The sequence below is a fragment of the Ambystoma mexicanum genome, chromosome 8 (assembly GCF_040938575.1).
Source record: "Ambystoma mexicanum isolate Mex_15411 chromosome 8, UKY_AmexF1_1, whole genome shotgun sequence".
NCBI classification, from domain to species: Eukaryota; Metazoa; Chordata; class Amphibia; order Caudata; family Ambystomatidae; genus Ambystoma; species Ambystoma mexicanum.
The window spans coordinates 1397732174-1397754292 of NC_090929.1; the positions used below are offsets into that span (position 1 = coordinate 1397732174).

The following is a 22119-nucleotide window of genomic DNA, read 5'->3' on the forward strand; positions in this document are numbered from 1 at the left end:
GCATGTCAGGACTCTCTGGAAGGACAGGGCAGGGGTCTGGTCACTCCACTCTCAAGGATGGTCCCAACTCTACACCATTGGACCCAGTCAGCTTTTAGGCCTTTCCAGCAATGGACAGCTCCACCCAGGTGCACTCTCAGCAAAAGTCTCCTTTTGATGTTTCTGTGTGGCTGTCAGTAGGTTTTTGCAGCTCTCTTTGGTGGTAATTTGAGCAGCTCCTTTTCCCTTCCTCAAAGTGCATCCACTTTATATAGCAGTGATGACACCATGAAGATTTCAATACTGGATGATGCTCTGCAAGAATGCTCACAACCAGTAGTGGACAGTTACCCTTCTCTTTGCCCCCAAGTTCAGCCTCTCTCTAAGGACTAGTTTAGGAGTCTGGAACAGACATATGGCAATTCCCATTCGAAATTCCCTTTTGCTTTCATGTCAAAATGTTGGCAAAAGCTAGTTATGTGGCAAAACTTCCTAATTTTACTAGTAACTGCCATAATATATATATATATATTCAGCTTCAGCTAATCATGGGGGTTTAATAAAACGCCTGCAATTTCTGCATCATGTTGCACGGCCATTTGGCAATTTTCCATCATTTACACAAAAAGCATAATAATTATGAGCATGTAATTTACTCTCCAAATACCTAATTTTACCCCCGCCCACCAGTCTGTAAACTCTAAAATCCAGTACGTGTTCTGAGCAGCCAGTAGCTCGCCATTACAATTCCCTAAGTTGCAGATGGATGAATTTTATTTTAACAAAATCATCTGGAAATTATCTAAACAATGAAACATACAGGTATGCAGTGTGACTTGTAGTTTCTGATCAAATGCAACAATTGTGACAGTCCATTTAAACTAAGGGGAATCTTCATATGTGCAAATTTGAGCTGTCCTTTCTTCAGGCCATTTGTCCTCCATGGCCAGCATGTGACCAAAGCTTCCTGGACTGTGTTTTTATTAGCCTCTTTTTGTTTGAATGCAGAGTTCAGCCTTGATTGCAGCCCCTGGTTTCACACCTTCCCCCTACATTCCAGTCATGCACCAGCTAGAAAATGTGTCCTGCCCAGAACTGCCCTCAGAGACAGCAGGTCTAGGGAAACTTGGTTTTCGACACCTTTCGGGCAGGCCACATTTGATTGCAGTTCTAAAGAGTGGGGATGCAAGCCAGGCTTTCAGTGGGGTGGGGGGTTGTTGGTGAAGTTTGCCCAGAGACCCACCATTTGTCCTTGGCATAGAGGAACTTGGCTTAGAGGAACATATTGCATTTTCTAACATCAGCCTTTATTCTTTGACACTGTGTGTTTTACAGATCATGGTTCACTTTGCCTTTGCATAACTGGATTTCTTCTTTCTTTTCAGACAGCATTGTTTTTCTTTTTAAAGATGACAGCTGAAAGTACAGGGTTGTTTCTTTCAGTCTTTAATAAAATACACTTAATTATCTGCTGTTTGTTTTTATGCTGAAAATTGGGTCTGAATGATCACAGTGAACCCCCTTTTGATGGGTGGCAGTTTCAGTGAAAATGCTGCATTTATTTCTCAGCCAGTAGTGTGATGAGCTTTTCCAATGTGCACTTGGATTACATTTTTGTTTTAGCTTTCTTTTGATTTCAACTGCAGAAAGACACCCCTGCGTAAATAGGCCAGTTTTTAGTGTGCAGGTTTCTGTTGCTGGCAGGTCATGTTTTTTAGTGGGCCCTTAAGTTCCGTTAGTTAGGGGCCTTTTTTTAATGTTGCATTTACAGTTTACAAAAAATCTTACACAACATAAATTCCATAAGAAAGAAAGAAAAAGAAAATTACATTTACAAAAAATACATCGTCTATAAAAGAAAAATCATTAAAATACAGACCATTCAGTACATTTGTTAGTAAAATAAAATCAATTTCAAGTGTTCAGTACTCGATTTTTCTTATCCAATTCAGGACCAAAAAAATGTAAGAAAACAATTCAAAGCTAAGACCAAAGAAATAGCAGTACCCCACATGCAACAACACCAAAACAGATTCCTGGACACCTCTGAGCTACCAATTATCTTATCCTTGAAAAACTTTGTTCCTTATCAAAAAAAATATACACAACAACCAAGTGTTTCAAGGTTTCACTGGAATTGCTTACACCACAGAACCTACATTCCCTCTCGGGTGCATTCAAATCAGCCAAGGTATTTGGGCTGCTCCAATGCCTATTTTTTTCATAAACAGGTGGTTGATTGAACCTGAAATGCATATAGTTCATACGTATTACAGGGCAGGGGAATTTCTGAAGGTATAGCGGTAGACATTCCCTTGCATGTACAAAGTGTGAGTACTCCTCAAAGCTGGCATAGGAGTAGATACAATCCACTGTCTCAGCCCAGTCTAACCTAAACAGAATCTTTTTAATGTGCCCTGGTCAGAGAACCAGATCGTCTTCAGAGGCACTAATGCACACCAGCACAGAACACATCCGATTTTTGAACTCTCTCAGGGATGGAACAGAACCAGCAAGCATAGCTGGCTTTAGATTCTCATAGACGGAATTCTTAGGAGGTGCAATCAATCTTCTAAAGAAGGAACGCTGTCTCCAGACGTACCTGGTCTTTAATGACACAAGACACAACTTGTGTCTGATAACAGCATTCGGAATAGCCATAGAAAGCCCAAGAATGTCCTTCCAAAGTCTTCCCTGAATAATATTCAAAATGTCACCCATGTTGTGGCAGCAAAGGTCAAGACCATACAGGATCATAGCTTCAAATGTGGCTAGATAGTAGCGCCTCAGGGGGAGCATAGAAAATGTACACACTTTCTGCTTTAAAAACTTCATTTGAGCAGTATGTTTCTTTGCTTTAACATTCAAGATGGTTTTCCAGTATTCAATAATGACCCTGTTAGCCAAATGGTATCCCAAATAGATTGTCTTGACCTGCTCCACACTATCAGGTCCCATAGTCCAAGCATATTGTATATCCTTGGTTCTACGAGAAAGAACCAAGACCTTAGACTTTGATGCATTGGGCAACAGATTATTTTCCTGGGCCTTTGATTACACCCCACAAAAGTGATTATGCAATTCAAAAAACGGGCCAACAATGAGATATACTGTTCGAGTGCAGTATTGTTACTCATTTCCATTGACAATTAACAGGGAAATTAGGGTGGGGAGCTGTAATAAGGTACTGACTCAGGAGCAATTTTTGGATCCTGCCAGGACAAAAACCCCAGCCCATGTAAATCCTTGTGTGGGATACTAAGGCATTCCCATATTAGACATCTAAATGGTTGCCACGTGTGGATCCCCAGATGCCTTAATTTGACATTATAACTTAAATGCTGAGAATGAGATTTAGAACAGGAGAAACTGTCCCTTCTCATCCTTTGAGGAGAGTGTGTATGGCCTGCTGTACAGTGTGTTGGTGAGCATTAAGTGTGCCACAAAGCCCGCCAGTAAATAGAAGAAAAGGAAAACCTCACCAGCAAAGCTTTCACGTGGACAAATGTAATAGTTTTGCTTACTTGTTTGCCCTTATTAAAGTATTGCATTAAAGTGTTGTTTAATGGTTATCTCTGTTGTGTAAGATCAGTATTTGCTGGACAAGATGAGTTTCAGAAATACGTATTTTACAGTTGGTTCTCTTCACGTGGGCACAAAATAATAATGTACACCATTAATAGATGACACAATAATACATTGTTCGTGGTGTTTTAAAGTTGGTGCTTTATTAATTGCACATGTAATCCAGGTGTGAAAACCAATGCCATGCCAAACCGTGTTTGGTACAGTTTTGTGTGCTTTTTCAATGCAATTAGCAGAAATTAGTTATTGTTTTTTTTTTACATCAAATGGGATAAAGTGAGCAGCAAAATGTGCGCTGAATATTGGTTAAGATAATGTTGAGAATGTTTGTGCATCTTTCGATAAAATGAAGCTAAGCTCAGCATCCATGTCAATTGTTCTGTCTACAGTAAATGTAAATGTTTAGTAATATGTTGCCATTGTGACGTGTTTTATTATATTATCTTTGAAAGCTGATTAAGGACTGTGATTCGGAAGAAGGGCAACGTGCTGATGTCCCGATTACTAGTAATCTTAATTACACTGATACCTAAAGTTGATTGTAGCAGTCCTATTTTTCTCCTCCTGCCCATGGTGGATGGATGATACTGAAGATGATGATTGCTGGTTGGTAATCAGGACATTTGTAGTGATTAAACCGCTGACGGGGATTCAAGTGTTGACTTGACTAGGTTTATTTACCTTGCGTGCCGAAAGTGAAGGGCTTGTGCGGGTGGAGGGGGATTAAAACATTATCGGCGGGATGACAGACGTTTTGCCTCTAAACTCGGGCACGGTGCTGCTGACGTGTGCTTAGAATAATAGAATACTATAGTAATAGCAAGCAACGAGGCAGAAGTTACACACACCCAGTAGCACTTTCCCTTTGTAAGTATACATCTACATATAGGACGTGTCTTGGTTAAAACATTCCAGGTATGCTTGCACTTTAAATCGGTTGTTGTACAGGTTAATCTCAATCAATAGAGAGGTGGGTCCTATTCCTACACTGTTTAAAGACTTCACCCGACTTCATCATCCCATGTTAATTAGGGTGGCTAGAAGCACTGTGAAATGATACACAATCCTAAAGGGCTCGCAGTCCTTCTAATTGTTTAAAAATATACCCTTCTTTTCTAAAAGTAGCATTCGTGCCTCTCCCCCACACACACAGGCACTCGCACATACTTGCACTTACTTGTGTACTATGCGGATGGTTGTAATGATGTGTGCTTCATTGCTTCTGCGTCAACGGCATTATAGCGATGTTAAATGTGACATACAACTCGGCCTAGCCCCATTAAACACCAACAGTTGACTGTCGATGACTTTCTAACTTATTAACAAAGGCAAAGGTGGAACAGCCGTGCCTTGGCTGTGTAGCTCTCAAAGCTATGTTTTACTAAAAGACAAATAAATAATGAGATAGCAAACCTTTTGGTTGAAATCTTTTCCAGGTCGTGCCTGATCGAATACTTTTGAGTGCGCACTATTATTTAGATTCAGCCCTTGAACCTATAAAAAAGCACCCGACCCTAATTTCTTGGTTTCTGTGGCTTCCTTGTAAAAGCAGCCAAGTAAATAGCTACAATTTAAAATCTGTCGAAAGCATTAGAAATCTAGCCTGTCTTTTAGGAAGACCTATAGACACGGATGCACTGGAACCGGCTAGTCATGCATTCTAGTGACCTTTCCAAGTAATTGTAGGCAATTACCAATTTGTTGCGTGTGAGCTTTTTTTTAACCGCTAACACGTAACAATCTAACACCCAGTTTGTGTGTGAATGGAGGAGATAACTCCGTTAGAGTTCATCGAAATTTCCATAAAAAAATAAATGTCACACTGCTTGGGAAGTGGTATGATAAAGTCAGTAAAACTGGAAGGCGGCAGGGTCCGTATTGCCGGGTGGAACTGGGCTTTCTGTCTATTGCCGTAATAGACGTAATACCCCTTCTAATCTAGTGACCTGGCTGTGCAGAGTGTTACAATGGCCACAGATCTGGCTACTCTTCCAACGCCAGGTTCTCATGGTGAGAAGCTGCGATCTGTGTGCACGTTAGTAAGGGAACGTGAACAGTCGCGTGGCTGCACCTGGCGGTCAACAGATGATCCTATAAACTCGGGGGTGTATATTTGTACAGTACACATTGACAGAGAGCATCATTGAGGTATGCCGTCAAGTCTCTCCATCAGTGCCAATGTAATCCCCGTAATCATTGCATAAGGGCAACACATTGCATTCGTTTAATACAATGTTGAGACCAGCAATCAAACAAATGCAGCCTATCTATTACAAAGTCAAAATATACGAAATATTCGCAGCACTTGGGGGGGAGGGGGCTTGATCAGGCATACAGCGCTCACAGAGAACACGAAATGTTATTTTCGCAGCAGGGCGTTCTTTTCATCCACTATAATTAAAAGAAGGAATGGAGGATGGTCGAACCAAACGCATCCTTAAATATAGGTCGGCATGCGCCACCGTGGTATGAAACTTCACATTCATGTTTTGTTTAACGGAGTGGAAGTCAACAGTTTCTGACACGCTTCTCGACTACTTTGCGCAAGATGTGGACGAGAACAGGTTAAAATGACCACTTTTCCTTTAAAAAGCGAACATGCGTGCCGTCAGAATAAGGGGCGGTGCTAGACGGGTAATAGGGACTTTGGCACAAATTGCCGAGGGGGCTGGTCAGGGGCGTGAATTCCCTCCACTGGGACCAAAACATTGCTCTCTCTTCAGATAAGGGCAATTAGTTAGCAGTTGGAGCGTGGAAGGAGCGGGAACTTGTCAGCCGGTGAATTCGAGGAGGAGACTGCTGCGCGCAATGCCCGGGCACGGCTTCTGCACTCCTGGGTTTCCATTTGTGATGGCTTCTGCTATGTTTGCGTGGATGGCATACCAGTCGCTTGCTTCACACACAGGGGAAAGGAGAGCGCTTTTATTAAGCAAGCCCCAAGGTGTGAAGGGAAGGACTCTTATTCTGCTGGATGTAAACACCAAGAACCCGATGAGGACGGTCAATGAAAACTTCCTCTCCATTCAGCTGGACCCTTCCATCATTCACGATGGCTGGTTGGATTTCTTAAGGTAAGTTAGGAGCTCGACGTTATCGTTCTTGGCAATGCCCCCGTTGGGAATCTGTAGTGCTGAGTGCGTCGATGCAATGTTTCTCCGCGAAGCCCAGCGTTCCTACCCAAGGAGAGAATGTTTCCCATTAAAGTGCACATGTTAGCAATGCGGAAAACATTTCTGAAACGTATCCTTTCTGACTGAACCGCGCTGTGTTTATATATCCAGAGCAACCAGTCTTTACATAGAGAAGGGAGGCGCGTGTCGGAAAGGGGGTTCGCAGCAGATAAGAACCTTAGTTTGAAGCGTAGCTTTTGACAAATGAAAATCGCCCATTAAACTCACTAAAACAACTGATTTAGGCGAGCTCTTGCTGTGGATTATCTTTCAGAACGCCTCATTTTTGGTAGACATGCTCCCTGCACCCCAAACTGGAGAAATATTGGATAGTAGAGAGGTCACTCCCTGTAACTTTAAAACGCCCTCAACATACGTGTTCAGTGAACAAGTGGCGCTTTACTGAGATTGCATTTCGTATTTGACTGTGTGGGAATTTTGCGTTTTCATCCCTCACAGAGCGCATTTCTGGATTTCATACAGGGTGGTCAAAGGACGGAAATGAAAGAACGCAGTCAGGACGTCTGGGTTTGTTAATCCCTGGTTTGGCGATCCAACTGCATGTGTGAAGGATATGGAGGCTATATGGCAAGACCCACAAAACATCCGCACTTGTTTAGAGCATGGCAGTAGTGGTGGGGCGGGCTTAGCCATCTGTCATCGTGTTGACAAGCAGCTCTCCTTCTAAAGTCTCGGCTCCGGGCTCTCTCCATGTGCCAAGTAACACGCTGTGTAGGAGCTCACGCGGTCTTTTAGTATCTGCGCTGTGGCCCACTGATCTAATTGCGATCTAAATGTAAAATAGCCTTGATATGGATTTGCGTGCGGTATTTCAGTTCGCCTGCCTCCCACTCTGGGCACTGCAGTGTGCACATCTTTAAACACTAACAGTAATGTTATCTTTACACCAAGTCCAATTAGCACGTGATTAAAGCTCCTTGAGAATAGCATTCCCGCATCAGGTTTTATTTACTACTTTGTCAGGAAAGTTGACATGCTTCCCCAGTTTACACATTCTGCATGCACGTGTGTACAGCATGCTTTGCACACATGCGTAGACTCGGGTTCTGGGCAAGCTGAAGTCTTGCAGTTTCAGCTGTGGGAGTCTGATGCTGACTTCAAGTCCTTTTGAGCACTCCAAAAACATACTTTACATCCAGCGAAGTGTATCTATAAGTTTGAATATATCTCAACGTACCCACTTTATTGAGCTGTTCATAAATGACAAAAGTGTATTTATGAGCTGGAACCATACACCAAGGTTTCCCCTTTGTAAAACCGTTCTTACGTTTCTTGTCAGTTTATGAAGGTTAGAGTGGGTTTGCTTGGGCTTTTCTGGTTTGATTAATCACTTAGTGAGGTTTATGGCCCCAGGAGGATCTGTCATTGTGCTGGTGGTATGCCTCTGCGGTGCTGATCTCCAGGGCAATTTGGCATTGTGCCTATTCTCTCTGGAATATATCGAAATGTTCCCGAGTATCTATCGTAAATGTAAAGTGTTAGTTAAGCAAGCCACCCGTGCTCCTTACGCACACCGCCCCATAAATAACTCCATGTTTAAGGGGGCAGCCCTTCACAATTAGACATCAGAGGTGATTGCACTGGCTTCTACGGCTCGAATAACATTTGATTGTTGTAATCTGAAATCAGTCCGTAAAACTGTCTAAAGTAACGGCCTCAATAGTTTATGTACAGGCATCTTTCTTATAGGACTGGCGTCCAAGATGCAGTGCAGCTTTCCCACATTTGGGAAGTTTGCTAATGCATGTAGGGATTATGGGATTGCTGTTGCTTGGAAACATACTACATTCTCAAGAGACGTGTATGAAAAACCGTACTGCTTGATGTGCCGTTCACCTCTACACTTATGTAATCACGCAGCAGCGGGCGCGACCGCCAGTCCCCGGTGCGTATAGCATGTAAATCAGTTTCTCTATCGCATTCGTTTTCAAAATGTTCTACGCGGTGTCACCAGTTAAACATACTGTTGCCTCCCCCGTGCCCAAAGTCCCTATATGTTCTAGTAAATGCAGTCACCATCGACCCAGCCTGCCCACAGCCCTACAGTTTAAAGGTCACTGATCCACAATAGCTTTTTGCAGATGCCTACATGTTTGTTTGTTAACAACAACGTTTGCTTTAAAAAAAATGTCAAGGAATGTAATGTATATGCTAATAACTTCAACCTATAAGGCCGACATTGTATTGTTTTCAGTAATTTATATCAATATGATATAACATATATTTGACAATACATGAGGTGTTTAAAAGTAGAATGGTTTATTATATGTCGTGTGCACATTTTTGTTGAGACGGAAAAAAAAACTTTAACTGCGAAAGGATGACTGAGATTAAAATCCTCAGAGCGATCGCGCCGTTTAGTTTGGGAGACTTTCAAGTATGTTCCATGCTTGTCCTGCATTTGTGGAGTCACGGTAGGGTGCGAAAGAAGTAGACATTAGTATCGAAAGCCCGTGGAGACCCAAACCACCCTGCTGTGTCCATGCAAACAGGCGCGTGTGTGTGTGTTCGTGTGTGTGAGTGGTTGCGCGCATTTAGTGTTTGGAGGTGGGAAGGGCAAACATGGTAACACACATGTTCGCCAAGCAAGGAATGTACGGGTTGCGATAATGGCGTTTGTTATGTTTCTCTGCCATGGCGTCTGTAGTTCCAAGCGGCTGGTGACATTGGCCAGAGGTTTGGCTCCTGCCTTTCTGAGATTTGGAGGGACGAGGACGGATTTCCTGCAGTTCCAGAATCTGAAAAATCCAGCGAAGAGTCGAGGGGGGCCAGGGCCCGATTACTACCTGAAGAACTACGAGGACGGTAAGGCGCTCTTATCCTTTCGGCCTTGATACCCACACTCCTTACCAATGGCTGGTACTTTTAAGAAGCCTGGTAATTAATTGTTTGTATATTAAGTAATAAGTATTTCAACGGCCAGATCCAGGATGCCATTTATAAAGCTATAAATGAACGAGACGCAGGTTGATCAAGAGTGACAGAAAGCAACACCGTTGCATTACACGTGGCGCATAAGCCGTATACTTGTTTGGAACAGTAGCCATTGAAGAAACGTGTTACTTTTCTACTGACAGATTAGTGTGTCTCCGGGTCTGGCTGTTTACGACAATCCGCTATAAGCTACTGTGGTCTAACACTAAACTGACTTTGCTAATAGCTCTCGGTTATGTGTCCAATAGCTAGTAGATCCCCTTTGGCCTACCGGCAGTTCATGTATGGGTCTTGTATACGTTTTCCAATGTTTTCCTTGGGGCGAGGCTAGTGTTATTTTCCGTACTGACAGTTCTGGTTTACAATGCAACCCGTTTTTTTATGCACTGTTGAACACTTACCACAAGTGCAGCACTTAGAAGTTGAGCTCACTTAATACCTGTATCATTCGCTAAAACACTGCTGCAAGAACACAAATGTATAGGCACACGGACGCTATATTATAAACATATGCAATGAACAAAAATACGATTTTCAAGTCAAACATGGAACTTGATACCTTTGGTATACACTGGGGTGGGTGCATACAATACATCCTGATCATATATTTTATTTATGCTTGCGAATATTTCATGTATGAGATATATATCTGTCCAGTGATATCACAAAACAGCAGTCACGTTTACCCTTGCTCATTGTTGTCAACAATACTAATCTCTGCTGCAGATTCAAAGTTTTAGGAGTACGGATGTCTGATGAATGAGTGTCTTTAAAGGAAATTCGAATTTAAGTGGAAATGTGTCAGGTTACTAAACCGACCGTTTGTGTTGCAATTGTAGATAGTCACACGCACAGGCACTATTGAAAAGGAAATAATTACTTGGCCAGTCAAAGTCTGTGAAATGTGTTAAAGTGCTTCCCATTTAATAGAGACGATGCCCCTTCAACACATGAATATAACCAAATTAACTAGTAGGGCAGCATCTTAAATGTTTCAACAAGCACACCACGAGGCATCACAGATGATGGCTCATTTGGATGCTTATGAGGATGTGCGTGTGATCCACAGAGTTATGTTGATCTAGCGGTGCCTGTGTTTCATATCTATCCCAAATACTTTTTGACTTCCTGCTACTACTGCTAACTTGTAACTTCCTTTTGAGGAAGAGAATCCTGCGTTGTGAGGCATTTCCTTGAAGGGCTTTGGGCTTACACTCAAGTGGCATACGCACTGAGGGACATTTACAGCACAGTGTTCTTCTTCCAAGTCATGTCCTAAAATAACTGGAACTCTGGTTATTCTGCTAGCATGAATTCAAACTCGGTTTAGTTATTCTGAGTGACAGTTAAACAAGGTTTAAACACATCAGCAAGACTCTTTCCAATGTGGTAAGCTCTTACATTCCTGGAAGCTTGCCTTGAGTAACCTGTACTATGATTCAAAGACATGTTCATGAAAGTACGTTTCACGCATCAGCTTTCTGGACCACAAGCATTACCAGCAAGGATGTCACAAAAGATATAAGTGAGTTTTTTTTTATATACACTCGGATTGCATACTCTACGGAACACAGTTTGAGTCTGCACTCCGCAGACATTAGGCCCGATTCACAGAGCGTTTTCCTATGGGATCGCACCATTATAAAACGCTTCTGTGAATAAGGCCCATTGTATCACAAGGCTCTGTGCTAAAAGTTTGCAGGGCCACAATACAAGAACACTAGGGCATAGAAAGAGCCCTGTGTGGCCAATCGGGCTAACCATATCTATTTACCACATTTATACCGTTTTCGTTGGGCTTCTACAATGTACAACAATCACATCACACATCTATATATTTATTTGTGGGACGGCCATTGCTACGATCAAACCTTTGATACGGACATGTTAGAATGATTGTGTCAGTAGTGCAAGTATTGAGTGTATTCAGAAGGAGAACTCCATTGCTACTTTGTTCCTCTTCCTTTATCCAGTCCTCTAGCTAAGTGGGTCCCCTCATGAAAGACATTCTGCTATCTAAATATATTTATTTTTACATGCCTCAACCCTTTGGGGATGGATATGTATCAATCCCCTAGCCCTTGATCACATCCTGTTTTTGTCCTGTCTTGGACAGGTGCGAGGGATACCTGGTCCAATCCAATACTAGGCTTTAAATACATTTTTGTTCTGTTATTTTGGATTCAATTGGTTGGTGTCAGAGAAGCATCTGAGGAGAGCCTTCGGGGTGTTAGCCACACAGCTTGATAGTGCAGTATTTACATATATATCCTTGGCCCGGGCACTGAACACTCTCCTGCTCTAACCCATGCCTACCTCAACACATGACCAAGTCTTCGGTGAGCGGCCCGGAAGCCTGAAGGGATTTTAGGAGAAGTTACTCTTTGATCCATTGTAGTGCAATAAACTGATAGTTTGAAGAGTAAGTCTGTATTCTATGGTGCCAGCAGGAATGTTGTCAGGGAATAATGGCATAGCAACCTCAACTGTAGTGTGTTGTAGGGAGGAGCCGACAGGTTACACATACATTGTCAGTGATTACTCTGCAGGAGTGAACAGACCCTCTGGCCATGTATGTATCCTTTAGGAAGGATTTCCCATAGGTGCTGAAGGTGGATTCTCTTATTCTTAGCTTTGCAGGCAAGATGAAAGTGGCATCAGATTTCAAAGTCCTGAATGATAAGATGGAAAAAATAGGGAATCTGCACTGAAAAGGCTTCTTGTGACCTCTACCTTAATCCTGGTATACAACATGAATGCTGCCTAGTCCTGAATGATGGACTTTGAACTCCTTCTAATAACGTTAGAGGACAGCTCATACCTTGGACCTATTACTTAGTCATAGAGAAAAAGCAGCAACTCTCTTCAGGCATCTTGTTTGATGTTCTTTGCACAATCGTCTGGGGGCTCTGGTGTAACTCTCGCAGGGAGGAGGCAGTTCTGCCTGGGTTTCTGGAAGTGAGGGCTCCAAGAGAGGCATGCTCCATAAATTATCCTTCCTCAGATAGAAACTCTTTGAGACTGATAGCTTAGCATCTGCAACTTGAAACCAATCTCTGTTTGAACCCACAGATCTGCTCTTCTGACTCACCCCACCCCACCAGATAGAATGATCAAAAGCAGTCCTTTCGATCAAGAAACAGAGGAGCCAGTGGTAGGGCAAGTGTCTAGGATTCGGACTGATTAGCTAACGGCCTCCTTAATATGGCCTTCACCAACCACATGGCCTTCTGGATTAGCTCCAGAAAAGGACTCGAGCCATTGTGCTCTGATGGAAGGAAAGATGATCAGATGTCTGGGTACAGGAGGTAACACGTTACAAATAACCTATCATACTTCATATCCATCCCTCCAGAATCAGGGCTCCTTGATACCCCTTCTTCCAAGTCAATAGAAAAGAGGTCAGCTCTCCGGGACAAGATTGAGAACCTCAGGAAGAGGTTCTGGTTCCATCAGAGGAACTGAGTAGGGTGTTATCTCGCGTGTCTTTCTGGTTTTTAATCCCTCACTATCGTACAAGCCCATTGCCAATCTCAAGAGCATAAACTGCTGTATGAAACCTCTCAGGTTCAAGATGGAGACACTTCAGGAGTAATCTCCATTTCTGGCCAGGGAGACATTCTGACCTCCATAGACTTCAAAGATAAATACCTCCATGTCTCTTTGTTGGCCACTCTTCAGATGTTTTTCTGTTTCTCTGTTTTGCCACACAGAATACGCAATGGCAGTTTTTGCTGCTCCCATTGGGGTCGAGGTTGGCTCCATGAGTTTTTAATTCCCGCTGGGTGGCTTTTTTGAGAAGTGCATTGCCATCCACCCATTCCTGGATTTATTGGCTTAACTAGGCCAACTTCAGGTTCAAAGTGCAAGTGGACTTGGAGAAGGTTTATTCCATCCTTGAACTGTTTCGGAAATGGACAAACTTTAGCAAATTCTCCCTCATGCCCAGCTGTTGGTTGGATTCCATTGGGACATTGTTGAACAATGAGTCGCGGGTGCAGTTCATTCCTCTAGAGAGGGCGCTGAAACTGCAGGGATATCTCTTGTCTCTCTTCAGAGTTAGATTCGAGTTTTAGAGTGATCCTGTATTCAGAGAGACACAGACATGTGCATGTTCGTCATTACTTGGGTACTAGCTTTCCTTCAGCCACAAGCTTAAAAGGGCCCTGTCTCACTGGGCACAGCGATTGGCAGACTTCAGTGCTTCCAAGGCTACAATTCATGTGCCCCTTCATTTGACTACCAGCTACAATGATAGCTGGTCCCATCATACCTCCTGAAATGATTAGATACAGATCCTCTCCCCACTCTGACTGTTAGCATTGATGGCAGCAGCTTTGGTTGGGGGTAGCCCCTTGGGTCTCCTCAGGGTCATTGCTCAGAAGTGAAAATGTGAGGTCTTTCATTCTTACTTTTACTTCTCCGTTCAGCAGCCCTCCTTATTCTTTAAGATAACTTAGTGTTGGTCTGGTGTGCCAACAAACAGGCAGTTCAAGGTGTGGGGTGGATTTAAGGCCCTAAACAGGAATTCCTGTCACTTAAAAACCTGCATTAAACATTGCCACCAAAAACATCTGTGCTTTACTTTCCCTGGCACGTGTGGCAAGCATTTGAACATTTCACCAAGAACGGCTCTGAACAACAAGAATATATGCACTGCGTTCAAAATGGCTCTGCGTTTGCTTTTCTTGCATCTGAATACCAAAAAAGTTATGCGCTACATCCTAAAACGCCCTTGTCTTACTGTTAATTAACATGAAGGGCAAGGATTTCAACATTGCAACCAGACAAGGCTTTGTTTTCCCTTTCATGTGAACAGCAGCCCTCTAAAACACTTCAAATGAAAAAAATGGGTTGCCTTTTGCTTTTATATCATGTTAAATCAAAGAACCCTGTGCAGGGGGCCTACCCCTCCATGTCAAGGGACCAACAGAAAATGCAAACTCACTCAAAAAGGACAAATTAAAGAATGTCATCACCTGCAGAACAGCATAAACGGTAGATGAAAAACGGCTTGCACACATAAGAAATAAAGAAATATGACTTTTAAAAGCCACTATGAAAGGATAACTTTGCTCGCACAGAAAATGTCAGTGAAATATGATGTGGGTGGGGTGTTGACTGAAGCCATGTACATTATGTCTTCCCCCACAAGAATTCAATTACCTTGGAAGAGGCTCAGAATACCAGAAAAAACAGTTTTTGGGCTCAGGCCCAAAACTCAGTTGAAAGCCTTGCCTCCCACTGGAAGTCACAACTATAAGTGAACTATTCCGCAATGACATGTGACTGAGGGTGTTATAATTCACTGCTCTGCCAGACTTGAAGGCAGTACTATCAGGGAGGACAAAGAAAGCAAGTGTGCCTAGAGCTTGGCCAGGAAGTGTGAGTTCCTCCTGTACCCACTACTAAAGATGAACTGACAGACTTCAAAGAAGGTCGTAAAAATCTCTGGTTGCAAGCTGACCCAGGAAGACAGTGGGCTGTGGGGGATGAAGCACCGCCCTGCCATATGTGACATATTCTCCAAATTGACATTAAAGGATTGATTCATTTTAGGCATTTTTTGCAGCACTCAGAATAAGAAGTAATTTCGTTTTCTGCTATTTTTCCATGTGTTTTCCAGGTGGTTGTTTAGAGACTAAGGGCATGTTCTTCGGATGTTGTGTACTGAAATGGCCAGTAAAGACTAGTTTCTGGCTGATTTAAAAATGTGACAAGCATGAGATTTGATGGGAAGATGGAAAATGAGATTATGAACAGGCTTAATCATTTGCAGAGTTATGACATATATTTTATGAAAAGGACACAAATGCATCAAAGGGCCATGCTACCTCACACGGAGATGGCGATCGGCTTACCTAATTCCCTATGGCTAACTGAAACCGCATATCTATTTTTTATGGCGATGGCTAGTATAAATATGAAGTTAGGAAACGTAACTCAGTTTTGCTAAAAAGTTCACCTGCTAAAACAAATAAATGCCAAACAGAGAGATGGTGCTCCCTCCCCTTGGACCAATGATGCCAGGAGGCGGGGAGAGGAATGGTAGATTGTCCTATCACAGGGTAGGAGTAATTATAGAGTACTCCCCCTAGATTGTAAAGTGAATGATGTCGTTTGGGCTATATAAGAGGGGGTCTGTACTAGACACAGAGACACACACACAAGAATCCTGGGGACAGGAGAAGGAGGACAGAGAGGAGGCAGAATCCCATCCAGGAGAGTGCAGAGACCAGGCCCCTTGCCTAGCAGTCCAGAGTGTACTGAGATCCAGCTGGCTGTCCAGAATCACCTCCAGGAGAGTGCATGGACCAGACCGTTTGTCCTAGCTGACCAGAGTGTCCTGAGTTCCAGCTGGCCTTGCAGAAGCCTAAACCAAGGCTTACTTGTAAGTAGCAAATAACCCCAGCCCTAAATTGCATAAACCTTTCCTTTTGTAACATTGCATGTCAAAAATGCCAGTATAATTCAGTCACCTTTCCATAGAAGAATCTGTATTAGCTTGTGTGTATGTTAGCATATTCCTTTGATAAATCTTTCAGTTGTCTGTATAAGTCCCTAGTATCATTTTGAAATAAATAAATTAATTCCCCATTGAAATTCATGTTCAAAATTCTTGCCATTCGAAGTCAACAATCTTGTCAAGTGTTTCTATTAACTATAGCCATTAAAATGTAGCCTCAAAAGAATTAGTCTCTGTGTACTGAAAACCAAATTTGTCTGTTTATTGTGTGCATTACCCCACAAATTCCTAATTTGCGCTGTCCTATTGAATACCCCAAACCGTAGTCCCATTAAGAGCAATCCATTTTGCCTACAATCCTATCTGTTATGTGCCTCTGTCCTTGTCTTTGTAAACCGATTTATGATTTTGAAAGCTAAACCCTTTCCTTAGCTACCCGTCATTGTAAATCCCATGTAAAACGAATTTCCATTTGCCGTTTGTATTTTTCCTTTTGCTTTGCTTTCTCCCAAAAATCGATTTTCCAACCCTATTTCCACGTTATTATGTGTACTGATTATTAGTCTCTAAGCTTCCCTATCTCCTCAGGTGTAGGACCACAAATTTCCTTTATTCTGTCCCACAGCAGTTGTGAGTAGCCGTGTGAATAATAATCCAAGTCCGATTCTGCCGTTTTGCTTCAAAAACGTGTTTTCACTTTCTTTTCTGGCTTCCCATCTTGGGGTGATGGGCTTTATTCCAAATCTGATTTTTCTCTCTCTATCTCTACTCCTTGCCACTGCCTTCCATTCAAAGTAATTAAGTTAGCTGATTTCTGGGGGAGAGTGTTGCAGGGGGAGTGCTAAACCTTGATACTATGACTTGATTAAAAACAGTTATTTTTCTTGTTTTGCCATTAGAGATCCGTGTACACTGTGATAGGATATCTGAAACGAATTGTTCTGTAGGAATCATTGCATTTGTGTTGCCACATATTAGTGGCTGTTGTATTTTGAATATTTTTCCAAATGAATAGATATCTTATTAATACACACTGGCATGGTTCCTAATCCATTGTGACACCGGTTGTTTGTGAAGGTTGGGTGCGAGATGGGTCGGAGGCCTTCTCAAATAAAAGAACCCAGGGTTTATTCAAAATAAAAAGCGCTTTGTTGTACGCCGCATTCAGTGTCGGGGAAGGAGTCCCTGGCTGGAGTGGGCTGTGTAATAAAACCGTGACAAAGGTCTCACTCTCTTTGCCAGGATCACTCATGATAGATTCATGCACTCCCTCTTTGAGTGCTGCATTTCAGAGGTGGAAAATGTATGGACATACAGCCAGCAGCGTGGTCCTATTTCCCATCAAATGTACTCTCACTACCCTATTATTCAATCAAATCTGGGCTGGTTTCGATTTGCTGAACTGTGCCTTTCTGGGTGCTTCACTTGACATGGAGGCGTTGAACCCTGAGTTCATAGAATTCCTCAAGGTCCTACATGAGGTAATAATGCATGGATTAAGTTTGGGTTTACCTGGGAAAACACAGAATGTGGTCCTATAAATAGAGAGAAGTGTACACCTGGGGGTGTTTTGGCCCCACTCTACTGAACCTGTTCATAAAAGTTTGGGCAAGTGTCTGACTGGAGTGTCCCAAAAATGGCTAACAGTATAGTCCAAGCATTATTATACATAGACGATATGGTGTTGATGGGCAAAACTGAAATTATTAGGGAGACATTGTTTTAGAAGCCTTTTCTGCATCATTTGAAAAAGTTGGTGATCAATGCAGCAACAACTTAAATTATGGTTTTAGTCCCGACAAGGAGGAATTTTAAATTTTTGTGTCAACAGTGACCTATTGAAAGTAGTGAACTTATTTGTCTATTTAAGGATACAGTACTCAGAACCTGTTCATTTGTGATTCCAGGTCACACAATGTTCAGCCAGATCACACATAGCACCAGTTACTTATTACAGTGTTCATTCAAGTTACATCTCGTGCAGAAGGGATGTGAACAAGTAGTTTGGGCTTGTCTGCCCCTTTTGGAGTGGGACCAGGCCTGATTTGCATATGGTCCTTACCCTTTTGTAATGGCTTGGGAGGTGAAGAGCGGTGGTCTGGAGGGTTGCCCAGAGCAATGCCAGAGGTTAAGATGAATTCTAAACCTTCAGCCATCACCTCTTTTGTTTTGCTGTAATCACCCTGAGTGGGTCGGGTATAACCAGATGTGGTCCTGTGCCTGCTGGGCCTAGAGACCAAAGCTACATCTCACTGATGTGGCCCAACAAGGCTGAAACATGTTTGGGGATGCTTGTAGTCTCGTGCAGAAGGGATGTGACCAAGCAGTTCGGGCTGGACTGCCCGTTTTGGGGTGGGACCAAGCCTTATCTGCCTATGGTCTTTCCTCTTTTGTAATGGCTTGGCAGGCGAAGACCGACGGTTTGGAGGGTTGCTCAGAGCAGTGCCATACGTTAAGATAAAATCTTAACCTTCCAGCCATCACCTCTTTTGTTTTGATGCAAGTTAAAACATCACCTTGGTAATACATAGGCGCCTCGTCCTTTGGAGGTGAATACATGCAAGGCAATCCCAAACAGGCTGTGTGGAGCTGAGGTATGGGTTCATGTAAATTGCCACCAATTGGATGTGATGGAAAATCGAATTTTGAGACAGTTCTTGTGGGACAGTGAACCCCTATGCTCCCACTGCTTCGTGAAGCGGATATAAATGCAATTAGTAAAATGGCAGCTCTTAAACTGCACCTGATCTGAATCTGGCTTTAGACCAACCCTGAGTGTGCACTTTTGCACGAGCAGGTGAAAGAAGAGAGGTTGATGGATGGGGCCCAGAACTTGCTGTGATTTGCATATATTTGAACTCAATTGTTCAAACTTGATTTGGAAAGTATGTGGGGTCGCCAGGCCTGATACAGAGGGGAGATGCTAGAACTCTGAAAATGGGACTCTGGGAAGAGAAGAAAGCAACTTGTCTATCTTAAGGAGCTCAATGCATGGAGTTTTCTATTTAGAGGTGAAGACTTGTTGGCAACGGGGATCTTATTTTGATCTACTGACAGATCCAGAAAAACACTGATTTTAGTAAGACTTGGTTGTTTTTTTGAAGTCCTACCCTCAGTTTGGCTATTAGGTGGCACATATATGCTGAAACTATGGCATTGGAGTACAACTTGGAGCAAGTTTATATTTGAGGAGTTCCTGCAGCTTTTGGGTGTGATTTACTGACCCAGTGACTGCCCATGGCCAGGCTAACGCCTTTAAAAATCCCCATCTACCACTGGCTCCTACGCACCTAAAAGACATCCTCTTATGATCTCTTTTAGCTATCTCTATCAAGAAGTAACCTCAACCTTTGACCTCTCAGTGTTATTTCTAAGCAGTTTGCTGAGACTGATTCAGGGCCCGATTCTGAGGCGCTTGCAAAAACACGGAAGTGTTCATTGATGAAGGATGAACATTTTCTTTAAAAGCACCCTATTCTGATGAAGTGCTAATGTGGTGGTCTGGCATCAAAGCTATGACTTTAGCATGAGCCGGATTTACTGCTTGACAACAGCCTTAGCAACCATGAGGAATGCAGGGCTGACACTACAAGGGGATTCTGCTCTCAAGAGCCCAGCTTTAGCACGTCAATAATAGGAGTTAACATACAACACCAGTGAGGTGCCGCTAAACACTTCTTTCTTTATAAAAATGGCATTTTCGAGACTGCAGCACCACCTTTTTAGTTTAATGAAAGCTTAAGAAAACTTTCTTAAACTAGAAAATTGGCAGTCCTTTAGAAAATGCATTCAGTGCCACTGGAACACCTGTTTCTATGTGAATGGTATATGTCTGTTGCTTTTTATTTTGGGAAGCATTACATTTGCCATCCAGTATTTCCACCCACCCCAGAATGGTGGTGCTGGACTGGGGAGAATGTCGGCTTTCAACACTATTATTAGCACAAGCTCAGAATCAGGCCCTCTTTGTCTTCATTGCAGGTCTAAATGCACTACTGGAGTAATATAAATGTCTTAACCAAGTGTGTCCTCAGCCACTTCATTTATATCTGTTCTTGTACTGAAGTTCTATTAAAAACTAGCATTGACAAAGCAAACCTTTTTGACTTTAACTGTGTATAGGTATTAAATTAGTATTGTTATCCAGCAATTTGACATCTGTTGCCATTTTAGGGCCACAGCCATAAGGAATCCAATCACAGATGCGGTTATAGCAGTGCTTGGCAAATGCCTATCCCATGTCCACGCAAAAGCCAAAACCTTTGGATTTGCTAACGCTTGTTTTGCTATATTTCTTCGGTATTGCTCAATAGAGGCTAGAAGGAAATTTATTTCCTCACCACTGCTAGCAGTAACAGATATCAAAGCCCTTTTTTTCTCCCATGATACACTGATCCTAGACCTGCCAAAGATTGGTCTAAGAAGGACGACCGGGGTAACAAAACATTGTTTGCGGAGAAACCACGTGAGACTTTAACATTACAAAAATAAGATGTTAATGTTCGGAGGGATGGCAACGAAGAAAATGAAATAGAAATCCAGTAGAACAAGGAGATAAGTACCTTTGTATCACTTTTTTAGAGAATAATTCCTGGGCATCACACATAAGAGGCTACAAAAAAGATGAAAAACTAGGCCAGGTGTCATGCATTGTACCAAGATGTACAGAGGGAAGTCATTACGTAGCACACCGAAAGTATATGATGCAGAAGTGTAGCAGCAAGACCATGGTGGAGTAGTGTGAGTAGTGAAAACTTGTATGCCACTAGACTTGGCTGAAGTGGCCTTCTGTGATCAGTGGTGAATCTTCCATCATCATGCTGAATGGCAGTTATATCCTGGCAGCTTGCAAGCTTATAAATCCCATCGGTACTACTGGTCCCACTTAGAAGGTGAAAGAATGTTGAGAATTGTTCTCAGCGAAGATTCTCAAAACCTTTGCAGGGGCGATTAACAATTTGGTCCAGCCCAGCAATGACAAATTAGATAATCTGACCCAGCAAATATTGAGCAGAGCCCGCCTATTAATAGCCCATGGAGCCTGAATATTGGCCTTGCAAAGATTCAGAACATTTTACAAGGTCCTCCAATAAGGGAGCTATTCTGGATGGGATAAAATATAAAGCTGAACAACTGGCTGCCCAGATGAGAAGGATTTGTGTAAAGTATTGTACATTTTCACTTGTCCCAGTTCTAAAGTTCTACAAACTGAAGGTGGTTCCAGCGTTCATGTATGGTGTTGAAATAGCATGTGTATATTGGGGGATTGTTTGAGAAAAGATTGAGGGACTCATTTGGAAGAAAGCCCTAAATCTGCCAAACTGCTTGTCAATTGTTGCTCTATGTCTAGAACTGGGCCTGAACTTCCTGGCTTATACATTTAGGTGTAAAATTTTAACCCACTACAGGCTTATATTAAACCCTCCACGGGACAGTCTCTATAATGAGTTGGGTACCGCCTTGGTGAGAGGTAAATGTGCCCCACTGGTCGCTTTTGGGAAAGCAGCAGACATCATTTTAGGTGTACTACAAATAGGGATCTGTTGGTTTCAAATCCAGGACTGGTTAAGAAAAAATGGAGAGAACTAGACTGGTGTATGACATTGGATGAAGTCGATACGTACAAACTGTACAGAAGCCTTTCGATCTGTCATTCTACCTGAGAAGAGTTCCTAATCCATATTGGTGGGAAGAATTCTTTAGATTGTGATTGAACCTGCTGTTAGCTGGGGAAATTAAGCAGGTTCCGTCTGGTGGTGAAAGAAATGAGGTGGAGGGTTTGGGAAACTGTCTAATGTGTCAGATCTCCAATATTCTGCAGACCCGAGAGCACATTTTAGTAGAATGCGAGGCGTTACAGGCACAGAGGTTGGACCTATTTAAAAGATTATTTTGGAATGTAGACTTTGTCAACAATGACAAACATTTCCTTAGGTTGACTACTGGGGAAGAAACGCTGACTAT

The 22119-nt window shown here is 42.6% G+C and overlaps 1 protein-coding gene across 1 annotated transcript in view; it reads left to right on the forward strand.

Moving 5' to 3' along the window:
• The first annotated feature begins 6247 nt into the window (after window positions 1–6247).
• HPSE2 (heparanase 2 (inactive)) overlaps window positions 6248–22119 on the forward strand; it is a 2768318-nt gene continuing 2752446 nt past the window's right edge. The window contains exons 1-2 of the mRNA XM_069611539.1: window positions 6248–6635; window positions 9403–9560. Of these exons, the coding sequence (XP_069467640.1) occupies window positions 6373–6635; window positions 9403–9560 (421 nt within the window). The 5' untranslated portion in view covers window positions 6248–6372. The remainder of the gene's footprint in view (window positions 6636–9402; window positions 9561–22119) is intronic.